This window comes from Puntigrus tetrazona, chromosome 7 (assembly GCF_018831695.1).
Source record: "Puntigrus tetrazona isolate hp1 chromosome 7, ASM1883169v1, whole genome shotgun sequence".
Taxonomy (NCBI): Eukaryota; Metazoa; Chordata; class Actinopteri; order Cypriniformes; family Cyprinidae; genus Puntigrus; species Puntigrus tetrazona.
Window position 1 is genome coordinate 17,143,853 of NC_056705.1, and position 13,554 is coordinate 17,157,406.

General features: G+C 37.0%; 1 protein-coding gene across 2 annotated transcripts in view; it reads right to left on the reverse strand.

Annotated features, from left to right (window-relative positions):
- adam10a (ADAM metallopeptidase domain 10a) overlaps positions 1–13,554 on the reverse strand; it is a 42,613-nt gene extending 29,059 nt beyond the window's left edge. Inside the window, exons 1-2 of one of the 2 annotated variants that reach the window (XM_043244811.1) lie at positions 13,387–13,554; positions 3,028–3,178 (exon numbers count right to left, since the gene is read on the reverse strand). In XM_043244811.1, the coding sequence (XP_043100746.1) occupies positions 3,028–3,178; positions 13,387–13,453 (218 nt within the window). In that variant the 5' untranslated portion in view covers positions 13,454–13,554. The remainder of the gene's footprint in view (positions 1–3,027; positions 3,179–13,386) is intronic. The other variant, XM_043244810.1, reaches the window with a different exon arrangement.

Here is a 13,554-nt window from a genome sequence, read left to right on the forward strand (position 1 = left end):
TTGGTTTATAATGGATGTTCACTATGGTTCTCTTCATTGAGGCAGTATTTATTTGGTTTACAAATACAGTAAAAAAAAAAAATTATGAAAAAAATAATTTAAAATATTGTGAATTAATCTATAATAATAACAACATTTAAATTTTAATATATTTTTAAATTCAATTTATGAATTTATACTGTTTATAAATCTGTTATCTACCACATACTTAAACTTTAGTCTTAGCAAAGCTGTAAATTAACAACAATTTTAATACTGTACATAGCGTTGTAAAGCTTAAATTTATTAAGCATTAAAAAAATTGACTTAAGGCTTTAATATCAAAGACTTTTAATACTGGTGCATCCCTAAAACATTTAACAATTTGATTTCAGAAACAAAAGAGTACCAAGGTTTATTAAACGCAAAAGATTCTCCACCCTTGGATAATTAATCTTCTCAGTAACACATCTTTAGATTAATTATAAGTGCAATTTTCTTTCACTTTAAGTTATCAGGCATTCTCATGCAGCACTTGCCGACAAATTAATATATACAGCATCCAAACATAATAAGGGTGATTCATGAATAATGGATTTAAAAGAAAAACACTTCATCACATGTGACAAATGGCCACTTCATATGCTGTGCCACACTCAGAGACCCTGTTAGGCACCTAAACATCAACTTGACTCACACTTTAGTCTCCCAGAACCCCTTTCTCAATAGATGACCTTCATCATGTTTGAGTACAATGGCTTCAAAAGAGACCTTTGAAGTCCAAAGAGAGAAAGAGCCCTGTGAGCTCCTGCAAACAAGGAGCCTTGTTTACACCTGACAATAACATTCATCTATGATGATCTATATTAGATGGATAGCTATTTACACGTTTAAAAAGAGTCTAGTTTGCATCAAGTAATCGGATCGCACAACATTTGGACAGTTTTCACTTTTCCTAATGTCCACAATGACTATTTAATGTAGAATCCATTGTGGCATACTCCCTCACTGTCAACAGCACTTCCTTTGTAAGCCGCTGTCTTCCTTTAGTCTCACTTCATGTGAAGACAGAGAGAGAGAGTGAAAATAAAAGAACACTTGGGATGTGTTATTTTTAGGCTGCTGAACACTCTTTCATACACATGCAAGCAGGAAGAAAGCAGATGGTTATGTGGACTTGTGTGTGTGTTTTGGTGCAGTCTTTTGTCACGACATAAAGGATTAGGAATAAATACATACATGTGTACAAGCACTAGTGTTTTTTTTTTTTTTTTTAAAGTAGTTTGTACAGTACTGTAATCTGTACTTGAGCAGTCAATTTTGTTCTGTGCTTCCTCTTATCTTGACACACACGCATTCTTGAAAACAGATTTACAATATCATCCAAACAAAAGTCAATTAACCTGAAGAACAGGTCAAAACCGAACACTTAATGTCAGGGAGATGCCAACTAGCTTTCAACATTCAATCGCAGGAACACACAGACAGATCCGTCTCGTCGTAGGAAAGATTATGTCATTGGGCTTCCTGTCCTTTGGCTCTTGTTTTCATACAGCAGGGTCAGAAGGGAACACTACTGCTGGCAAAGGGAGCTTAAGATAAAAAGAGGCAAAATGGACATGTGCAGTGGCATCAAAGTCACTTACATGAATGAATAAGACAAAGCTATTCGTTTATATGATTTATTTATTTTCGGCTGTACGTTTATTCTTTCACAAAATACTGAGACAGGCTTGTATGTGATTAATGGACCTTAAAAGAAAGTAAGGCCTAGATGAATTAATATTGGTTGAATTCATTTATGAAAAAGCTTTGTTGAAAGGCATCTGTAGAACACTGCTATAAAAAGGCACAGGAGTATAAAAAGGGAGTAAAAACAAAAAAAATAAAGGAAAAATTTTACACAATGCCCAATGAGCCATGTTTAAAACAAATCATATAATGTTAAAATTAATTTGTCGTTGGTCATTTGCATAAACTTAAACACTGCTCAACTTTGTTTCTTTGCCACGGGTATCTCTTGCTTGCCAACGAAAAGTGCCAACTTGTTAAAAATGAATAAATTCCTGCCACTTTGCTGCTGCAAATTGCTGTCAGTATGAGCAACCCTTTGGACTGTTAAAAAAACTGTACAGATCAAGTTATTTTTCAAATGAATAATTTATGTAAGAATGTTAACAAAAATTCAAGCTTTCCATTTCTGCTTTTAAACCTTGCAATAAATGTGCACCAAAGGCTTTCATGGGGAGAGGCTGTGCTTATCACTTTTATTCAAACTGAGGTACGAGTTGAAAGCTTTTTCTGCGGTAATCATGCTACAGATGCTGTAGAGGTGAACTTGCACTTATTAACCTACAATAATTCTCTTAGGAAGATCCAGTGCAATTTCATCAGTTTCTTCCCTTCATCAGTGACTAAAAAAATTAATCTTTCTAAAATCCCTGCAGTGAAATAAAGACTACAAAACAGGTCTGTGTCAGATGAAATCTGTAGATTAAATATAAAGGGCAATGTAGAGTAAAAAGCTGGCAGCTATATTAAAGTTACTACAATGTGCAATGAACTGTTTGCTAGTTAGATATAATGTCATAAAGCTGTCAGACAGTGTCTGTCATCGGAATGGAGAAAATCATATCTTGTGTAAATGTTGACTGAGCATATTACTACACTGCCTCGGGTGCAATTACATGGCACCAGTTGTGCCATCCAAGAACAGAACGATGCTAAAGACATGCTTACAAACCACACAAACGGGAAGCTTCTGTCAGCGGGCTTTCTGCCAGACCCCAAAGCTTTAAGCCTAATCAATTAGATTCTGCATTGCCTGGAGCGCTGAAACACCGGGGGTCTCCATCATTCTGTACCGCTCTATGAAAAGTGTAACCTTAGGTAGAACAATCCAGGGTCAATTCTAAAGATTTTTACAAAACACAAGATCTGCAAAGCTTGTTTCCCCTCAAAAATGCTCAGAGGACGAGTATTAAACCAGAACAGGGCCATCCAGTTTTCCAGAATCAACAACGGAGCAGAAAAGAATGTTTGGCTGACCTGCCGTGAGCATGGAAGTCCAGATGCAGGAACTGGTCCTGGTGAGAGAGAGATCTCTTAGCCCTCTGGTGCTTGCTGTGCAAGACGTCGGTGTCGTAGGACAAGCCCTCGTAATGTCGAATGTACTTGCTCAGGGGTTTCCCATACTGACCTACAGAACAAAAGATGAAAGAAAGAGGGAGAGAAAGAAAAAAAGACAGATGAAATTCAAAGACAGGTTGTGATCTCACTAGCTATTATTAAACACAAGACTTGGTGCAGAAGGTTAACAGGCAAACTGTGGTGACGGAGTGGGATTAAACCTCTGTTACATGCAAAATTACACTTTGAGCTGCAACATGACTCATTATCAGTAAATTACACACATATTTCGCACATCCTGTGTCTGCAGTGCGTAAGCGAATCAGCAGTGAGCTTTCAAACTAACAGAGTTTCTGCTGCGTAACACATCTGTGGCTCTGTGGGGGCTGTTTTAACCAGATGGGTAAGTAGACAGATGCTCAGGGCACTATGTCAAGGATGGGCACCACGTAGTGCCAAACAAACCAAAACAATTCATGTTTATTTTCAGTTGATTTTATCCATAAACTATAAAATGATATCAGTAGCATCTGGCCAGTGGTCAACAATATCACGGTCCATCAAAAGCAGTTATGAATTGATTGTTGCCTTGGAACTTCTTGGAAAATTATACAGCAGTTATAATCATACATCTATTTTTTTTTTTTTTGTAAAAATAACTTGATTTGGTCAAAGTAAATCTATAATATTTTTTAAATAAAAGAAATTGATATCAAGGACAGCAAAATGGGCTAAGCATATGCAGTATGAATACAACAATTCGTAAATATGAGCATGATTGTGTGCAGCTTATGTGTGAAGCTGACCTTATACTGTCGTAACATACATTATGTTCTCTGCTCCTCTTATTACAGAAAAGAAAACCAACTATACTTTCATATGTGTCATAAGGGCACTTATCTTTTCCATTTCTATTATGGGAAAGTACAGTATTTAATTTACAGTCTTTTCCCTCCCATCCTTCCTAGTTCAAAAAAAAGCAACTTCCTGGCACAGTAGCATTTATGCTAAGAATAGCCTGACCTCAGCAGGGAGCGTTTACTTCGTCACGACACTATAGTATGTGTTCCAACAACAGTTGTACATATGAATTACCCACAGCAAGCCATGCATTTCATCTCACAAACAGCTTTTCTAGTCACTTTCCTTCACAAGCCTGAAATCTTGACAGGATTATGACAGTTATATACTCTGCTTATTTTAAAAATAGCAGCGTAGTCTGACATTGAATAAAAAAAGTCTATAAGACAGTATGACTCTGGTTGACTAGGAGAGTATTTGGAAGAACTTTGACACTGGCTTTCCATCAGTCAACACAACCTACAGAAAACCAACCTTTCCTGTTTTGAATCTACCTCTACCTCCCCTGGGCTCCAACCTTGTCTGCTATGACAATAAGCCTAAGGCACCAAAAAGGCTTGAATAGAGCGGTTCCTTTTACTCTGAAAACAGACTAACGGCTGTGCAAGAGCGCTATCAGCACTGACGGGTCACGTCTGGAGATGGTCTGAACCGATTTATGCCTCTGTACAACAAAAACTGAATGTCACAGAGCAATTACTTCTGCAATCTAGTGTTCAAGTGTTGGCTCAGAGCTCTGTAATGCTGCATGTTCTGAGAAGTTCTCCTCAAATGTTTCTCAGCTGCTTTTAAAAGCTGACAAGAGCACACCGAAAATACAGCAAGTTCACAAAAGTGCTTTAACGCTAATTATACTTCCATCTACCAGAGGCTGCTAGTTAAAAGCGTACTGCAACCAAAAATGAAAATCCTGGTATAGAGTAGCAAGCCTCATTTGGTTCCAAACCCAGTCAAGAGTTTCTGTTTTAAATGTGACTGCTGCTGCAGAAAGAAAGAAAAAAAAAACAAGTTTCAGCCTGTTCCTTACATAAATGTACTGTATAGCTTCAGTCACATTTATTGCTTGACTAATTTTAATAGGTGAAAACCAGCCACTTCAATCTCAATTTCTGTGTCAGAGTGAAAGATTTCACCACACTGACCAAAAGGTAGCTGCTTAGCTGGATATGAAGCTGTGCTATAGACATAGCTACACTTCTGACAAAAGACACCCTTAGGTGCTCTCCTTTTGTGTTTCACAAGAGGGCAGGTAAACGAATACCTGAATTTTAATTCTATGGAGAACTGTCCCTTTAACAATAAAATACTACAAAACATTTGCCCATGCCAACAAAAATTAAAACACGCACATTTGCAACACTATCAACACTTCACATTTCCTTCACCAAGTGTCATTTCAATAAAAAAAAAAAAAAAAAGAAATTAAATGTTTCTCAGCTTCCAAAGCAAACAGGTTCTGTTCATCTTCTAACGAATGAATTTGACAGAACTTGAGAAACACCTGACCAGGTGCACAGCTTTAATCACAAAACATTAGCGCAAGATGAAACTTTTCGTATTCTTAACAGATGCCCGGGTTGCAAGATAATACGTTAATAAAAGTAAATCTAAAAACAAGGCCAGAAACAAGTGGGCAGAAGGCTAGAGAGAGAAAAAGAGAGAAAGAGAGAAGAAGAACACTCCCAACACTCATTCCAATTCCACACACATTAGTGCCCCACCTCCCCAACTCTCCTATCTACCTCGCTCTCAAGGCAAACTCTTTTTTTCCCCAGCGTTCCTCTTTCTTTATCTCTTTACATTCAATGCGCTATGCAGACTGAAAAAAAGGTTCAATGAACTGCTTGATTACATGACTTCATGCCAGCAGTTACCTTCAAAGTTTAGTAGGTTGGCACAGACATCACAATGGAGCACAGTTTTCTTACCACAATCTAATCATGATTACTGAGTCACATGTCACAGTTTCTTTAGAGCTCTCTGCTTGTTTTAAGCCTTTTAACAACAGAGCTTTTTGGGTCAAAGCATCCTAACCTCAAAAAGATGTGGACTGCAGCATTTGTTTGCTGACTGATGATGTCCACAAATCATGAAAGAGACCCTTAAAGTTTTCTGAGCTGCTGTCAGCCATTAATGCCTTAAAATAGTGTGGATTTATGGCAGCTAGGACACAATACATTTAATGCACAAAACAAGAAAGACAAAGTACACCGTCCATGTCACCACCATGTCAAATTATTTAAATGAAGTTTGCTTTAAAGATTGCTTGAATGACATCACATGTCTTAAGAGACAAGGACACATATCTATGGACTAATAGACAACCGTCTTATTTTGGCCTTGTTTCCATGGCAACTTGGTACTTTGCTTTTTAAAAAAAAGTTTGTAATTTGCCCGCTCATCTTTAGCCGTGTTACCTGGAACTAGAGTCCGCCAGTGAACCATAGCTGAGAAACATAAGTGTAAATTACAGGGAAGTGATGTTTTATCAGAAGCAACTTTGACAATTTTGCTCTATTAGCTAAGGCAGAAAAGTGAGTCGGTCCACTACAGATCAGCATTTTCTGCTCCACTATTCAGTGACATAGCTGCATCTACAGCACCATATCGAAAAGAAAGAATATTTTACAAATTGTAGTGATTACTAGTACTGTGTGTTTTTCACAGACTGTGTGAGTCTTTGTGGACGAACAAAACAGGCAAGTACCAAATACAAATTAAGATTCAAATTTGTATAATTACTGTCTGGTTGTTTATATAACAGGAGAAGGATGTGACGAGGTAAAGCATCAAGTATGAAGTTTAGGTTGACACAAAGTATTTATTTAGCCTTTTATGGGATAGGCCTGCACAAACGCATTTATAAATGACAATATCTAAAGTTCAGGGTAAATGAGAAACTCTGAGGCTTTTCAGAATGCATAGACACATAGAGAAAGGCGTGACTCTGTGAAAGGAGGGTGGACACTGAGCTCTTTTGTACAGGCACAAACAATAGCTGCCTCATTTCTGCCTAAATTACCCCACATGTGAGGACAAAAGCTCCGGACTCCCACACAAAGACAACCGCAGAGCTGTCAGAAGTAACACACGAAACCACAAGATGAGAAGAGTGGAGGGCCTGAACACTACTGATGATGGAAAAGTTTAGTTGCCGAAAAATCACAGTGAATGGCAAACTGAAAGTTATTTACAACTTACAATAAGTTATTATTTTATATTCCACATCCACAGTACTCGCTACAGCCTGAAATTACACATCTTTCATTGCAGCCACCTTCGCATCACATCTATAATCAGCTGAACTCTGTTTTGTTAAACGGAGCTCTTCTCATCTGACATCCAGACAGGAAAATTCTCAAAACTTTTGTTTGTTGTTTGACAAATAAACAAGCATTACCTATTCATTTTCAATGGTTACTGGCGCCATAATACACTACACTAGACAAAAATGGCTAAATTTCACAAATGATTACAAAGAAAAGGCGAGTGACTCACTGAATAGAAATTTCAAAGCAGAATGATTGAAATAGCATTTTCTGGTAAAATGTGCTACAATCTTTGAAAAATATATCAGGGAGTAGTTTAGAATAAACGATCATCAGTATCGCCGGTTGGTAAGAAGAAAAAAACAATTTTGCATCAATTTAAAAAAATATTTTGAAGCTGTATAATGAATGTGTCCTTGCTAAATAAGGAGTATGACTTAAAAACAACATCAACAACAACAACAACAACAACAACTTAATCACTTTGATTGTTTACAGAAACAGTTATCCCACCCACTTTTGGAACAAATCTGAGGCAAAAGAAAGGTCTTGGTTGTCCTAATTTTATGAATATTCGTCAACACAAAATGTAAATCATGAACCTGTCTGTTCATTTCACTACTCTAGTTTTTCAACACAAAACAAACAAACAAACAAACAAAAACAAACAAGAACAAAAAAACCTCACATCAAAGCCAGTTTCCTCTCCACTGTCTGCACCCATAAAAAGGTCACCAAGAGCTTTGAGTTTTTTTTGTTCAGAACACAATGATGCACAACAACTCTATTTCTCAGCTCAGCCAACACAATAATACAAGAATAGTGAACTATTCAGAACATTATCAGGCTGTGTGAATTTCATAATGCCACCCACACTACCGAGTGAACAAATTTAATAGAGGACACAAGATGAATGCAGGGTGAAACATTCCACTGAAGAGAAGAGGAAAGGAGAGAGAAGAAGGAAGAAAAAAAAAAAAAAAAAAAAAAAAAAAAATCACAATTAGTATGTCACTAAAATCTTTGTATATCCCTAAACACTGAAGTGTGAAGTTGAACTGGGTGGTACACAGTCAGAAAATTACAGGAAGTGGAAACAGCTTGACTCGTGATTTATTATGCTATTGCAGGGTTCACAGAGCATGTGTGAGGGGCCTGTGACCTTTATACTTGAGCATACTTCAGCCTACGCCATACAAGAGATTACAGACAGGGCTCTGTGGAAAAAACCACACATGACAATGCAAACTCAGACTTACAGTTAAGACGTCCAAAGGGTATGAAGAGACAAGAAAGAAACTAATACCCTAGGATTCAAAAGCACAAAAAGAAATACGGAGCTTCTGGAATTGAATTTGGTCTAGCTCAAGTAACATTTTAATACTATCCTACAAAACACAAATATTCTTCATAAAGACCAATCCTGTATTTTGCCCAGTGCATCATAGCAATAAAATTTGATTCGAACCCATGGGTGAACTACTGGTCAGACATGGTAGAAGATTTCGCACAAATAGGTTTTTGTCTTGGGCCCAAGCTGTGGGCAGTTGTTGGTGGGTGTTTAATAGCGTAGCGACAATGTTTTTTCTTATGCCAAGATCTGCGCTACACTTGCATGTTTAAGAGGATCAAGACTGAGCCACTGGTAACATACGCTTCACTTCATTTTTGTCAAACTGAGAAAAATGCACTCATTTTATAGCAAGTGAGCCTGAGAACTCAGCAGCCAAATAATCTCTGCAGTCTTCAAAGGGCTTAAGCGGACTGAAAGTGATATTGTGGCAAAACGAACAGGCAGTTTGTCCCTGGAACCCAATTAAAGGTCTATCGGCCAGAATTATATTGGTTCCTTTTGCTATAGAGTTGTTTACTCATAATCTCAAATTGAAAATATAGGTTCTGAACAGCCAAGCTTTGAAGTGGAGAGGGTAAACTTTCCTGGAAATAAGGGTAAAAGCCAAGTCACATATATTATGAGGTGTAGGGTGTGAATGTTCGCCTGGGTGTTATCATAGGTGCGCAAGGCAGGGTGAGGGAAGAGAATCTAACCTATATGTTTAGTAACAACGCTCCCAGTGAAAATGGTAAGAGGAACAGTAATCAGATTATATACGTAGCACTATTTATAGACAGACAAATGCCAATCACCTTCTTAAACAACAAAAACTGCTACAAAGAGATATATTTAGGATGGTACAATGTTCTTATCTTACACATCAGAGTGCAATAACATTAAAATCATTAGCTTAATATTGCGGAAACACATAGAAAGTCCTTTGTAATTCCAATATCTATGATACAATTAAACGTTTTGGGATGCAAACAAAATGATGTCTCATATACTGTATATTTAAAGAACATCACATGAGCAAGAGTGCTGCTGTTTTGAATATCAGCTCGACCATGATTTGGCCACAGGTACAGAACTGCAGGTAATAAAAGCTGTGATGATATTCAGCGACCTATTTCATTTCCTGCTGGGAAACCAGCTTTGAGGTTTGCAGTCTGAAATAACAGCTATGAAACCAAACAGAATGGAATGAAACCACTATGCCCTGAATTGGGGCAAATGTTGGAGGCCGTTTACAAATTATGTTGCACCCAACCGTAAGGCTGTGTTGTCTATATCATACATGTAACTCAGGTTAAAATAAGCAAAACTTTAACAAATTCTTGCACTTTTTTTTTTATTATTTACAAAAAACATACTTTACATACTTAATCATACTTTAACAAAAAACATACTACATTTTACATAATCATAATATAATCTGCAGGATTTAAAAGTATACAGTAAACTCAACTGACTGTATGACGAACAATGACAAATTAATTAACACTGGCATTGGGAAAGTTTTATTTTACAAAAGACACCACTGTCACATATTTTGTGTATATAGTTTACTGATGTAAAAGCAGACATCAGGATCAAAATCTTCTCTAATGTCTCTTGCAAACACAAGTAAAAAATTTAAAATTCAAACAATTCTGAGTAATGGGCTTTATTTGTGCTGACTGTGGGAGTTTGGAGAGCTGAAAAGAGAAACCAGAGAGAGACACCCTGCAGCCTGAGAGGAAATGATACTAAAAAGGGTTATCATTTTCTTGTGGGAGTGTCATTTTGGGTTGTTATCTTAAAAAGCAAACATTGACAACACAGGATCAACTTTCCATGAAAACACGAGCTCAGTAGACTGAATATGAGGCGGTTTCCAGCCTGCGCATGTGTGCTTGTTCCTCTTCTGCCAGAACAGGAGCAGAACACAGCAGTGATTATGTAAATTTTCTGTATCATAACCACTTTCCTTACCATGACACACACCTACAAAAATAACCAAAACGGACAACTAACAAATAATAACAATAACAATCTGATATAAAAAAAATATATATAGTGCTAATAGCACTGGTCTAAGAGAGGAGGTTATCTGTCAACTCCGCTTTCAGTTATTTATTATTCATATCTAGCCTTTGGTAAAAATAGCACCAAAGTTAAACATATAAAAATGTGAAAAATGCACAGCCTTTTTCAAGATGCAGCTTGCTCATTTTGCAGAAGTATGAGCAAGACAATCTTAGAGCCCCAGAGAAAAGAATACCCAACCACGAACATGCACATTTCAAATAAATATTACTTAAACCTAATCTAAAAGCCATATAGGCTATATGTGAATTATGAATAAACTCTTTGCTATGTCAAACACTAACCAATATATTTTCTTTTATTTACATGTACTCATAAAGAGAAAAAAAAAATCTTGTTGTCTGTGGGATATAGGTTAATGTTAATGGACAGTTAATGCTAGACCATGGGCACGTCACACAAGGAGGAGTCTTTGTGGGTGGACCCTTTAGCAAATTGAAGAAGCTGCTAACCACATGAAAACAACCAGAGTCACATAACTTTGCAATATGGCTTACAAAAGCAATATCATTTGTGCGTAGTTGACTTGCTTTTCAACTGGCTTGATGCATGGGGGAGTATTCAAGTTGCACAATAACAATTTCATCACTGGGTGGTGTAATCTCCATCAACTTCCCAGAATACCCACAGACACCATTTATCTGCAACAGACAATACTACGTTCAGGACACTGACCATAACTTTTACCTTCTCTTTTTATCCACTCTATGAAAGAAAACTCAAAAGGCTGATGGAAAACAGCTCACCGATGTTGATGTTGCGCATAACAACATGTTTGAGCTGATATTTGAGCCAAAAGGGATGTCAGCAAAGCTTTTTATGTTTTCACAGCTGGTTAACAAAAGCAACAAAGAGTCACCTCAAAATGGATATTAAACAGAAAAGGAGTTTGTGTGATCCACATATCGAGAAATGTATTAAACTTGTTTATGATTCATCTAAGAGCGTGTTTACATTTGGCAGGTTTGATTCAATTTAAATGAACTCTGGTTTAGTGTGTGAACTGCCATTAGCTGGAAAAAAAAAAAACCCTGTCATAACACCATAAGTACAAGCATACAAAATATACAGGTTGTGACTGTGTCATTATGACATTGCTATCTTTAGGTTCAGTGTTTAAAAAAAACAGTGTGAACGACTAAAAGCATAATTTGTTTCTTGCATTTTGAACAAAGTTTCAAAGTTAATCATTATTTAAATAACTCACCTATACTCAAAATTAACTATAAGTATAAAAACCCCAGAAAAATTAACTAGAAATAAGCTTAAATAAAGCTCACCTTTTGTTCTCTATGCATGACTAAAAAGTAAAAATAAATAAATATTTCATGGGAGATTAAATATTTGCACAAATTAAAAAATCTCAAAGATTGAGAATGTGAAACCATCTAGCCAATCAGTGACATCAAGGGGGGAAACTGGTGACAGACAGTGTATGTCTTTAGCCTAGGGCAACAAGAACTAGATGTCCACCAAATACTCTGGAAAACATCAAATCCCATAGCAACAAACTCAGCAGAGCCAAAACAGGTCCCTTTACAAAGCTGAACTGTCTAGGATGCTTACTGATAAAGGAATGCACAGTATTTGGTAAATCGGGTCATTGCTCAAAGGACTTGGTAAGTATGAAAATACTAATTCATACGAACAGATAAAATTAAACATCTTGATTAAATGCAATTCTTCACAGCTAGCTATTGTCAGCAGCCCAAGAAAGCCTGGATGTGGAGAAGTAGCAGGCATTTAAAATATGAGGAAGAAAGGAAAACTGATAGCGATAAAACAGAGATAATTCTTTTTCCCTCAAAGCACAAATCTACTCTAATGTCATCACTTCCTGTCTGACAGCAAAGGAAGGAAGGCGCAGTGTGCACCGTTTCAGAAGAGAACTTCACCTTATCAAAAGTGTACAAATATCTATAATGAAATTAATTTCTCGCAGTGTCTGCAGCAGCTCCGTGTCTGACCACACGAAGCCATGCTTATCCAGCCATCTAAAGAGAGACTTGCGACGGATTTCTATTGTTAGTAAACAATGTTAATTATAGTTACTACAGACTAACGTTAAGCCCGACCCAAACTACAACAGCCAGTTGAACACATACACATGAGATATTATAATAAATAAATATATATTGTATCACATATATCCCCAGTAATTTAGGAAAACTTACACACTCTTAAGTAAGATAGTGAACTGGACTAGCAACGACACTTGTGGAAATAACAGGAAAGGTGTGTAGCTTCTTTCACTGCGCCTTCGTGTTTTTTTCCTCTAACATCAACTCTCACAATCTTTGCGCACTCGTCAACGCACTCCTGAAATAAACCAGGAATGCAAAACAGGACAGAAACGTATAATTTCAATGAATTCATCATCAGTCTTCACTCCTCATTACTTTACTCGTGAACGCAGTCGTTAAGTTAGCTAGCCGGGCTGTCTTTGACAGCTAGCTAGGGCATTTATTGTCATTCTCCTGAAATATCCCACTTAAAGTCATTATGAAAACTCCTCGCTACACTGTTTATTAATAATGCTGTTATGTGAATAAACCTCGTATTCCACGTGTTTAACTGTAAAAGTTGTGTATTTTAGTGTTTAGTTTCACTTCCGCACTCACGCTCATTCTCTCTATGTTCACCCCTCCCATACTAGCTCACTTCAGCTAAAGCACAATCCGATTAACCGTCACTTTTTCCAGAAATAAAGCAAAACCCACTTACCTTTGGTGTCGCTTAAGCAGTATAAAAGCATCAAGAGTTTGAACAAAACCATATCGAGTAAATTCATCGCTCACACATTGACACCGAGGCTGGTTTGGCTGTTAGTTTTGCTGGTCTTAAAGGCGCAGTCGCCTTCGCTGAAAGTGTGTGTGTGTGTGTGTGTGTGTG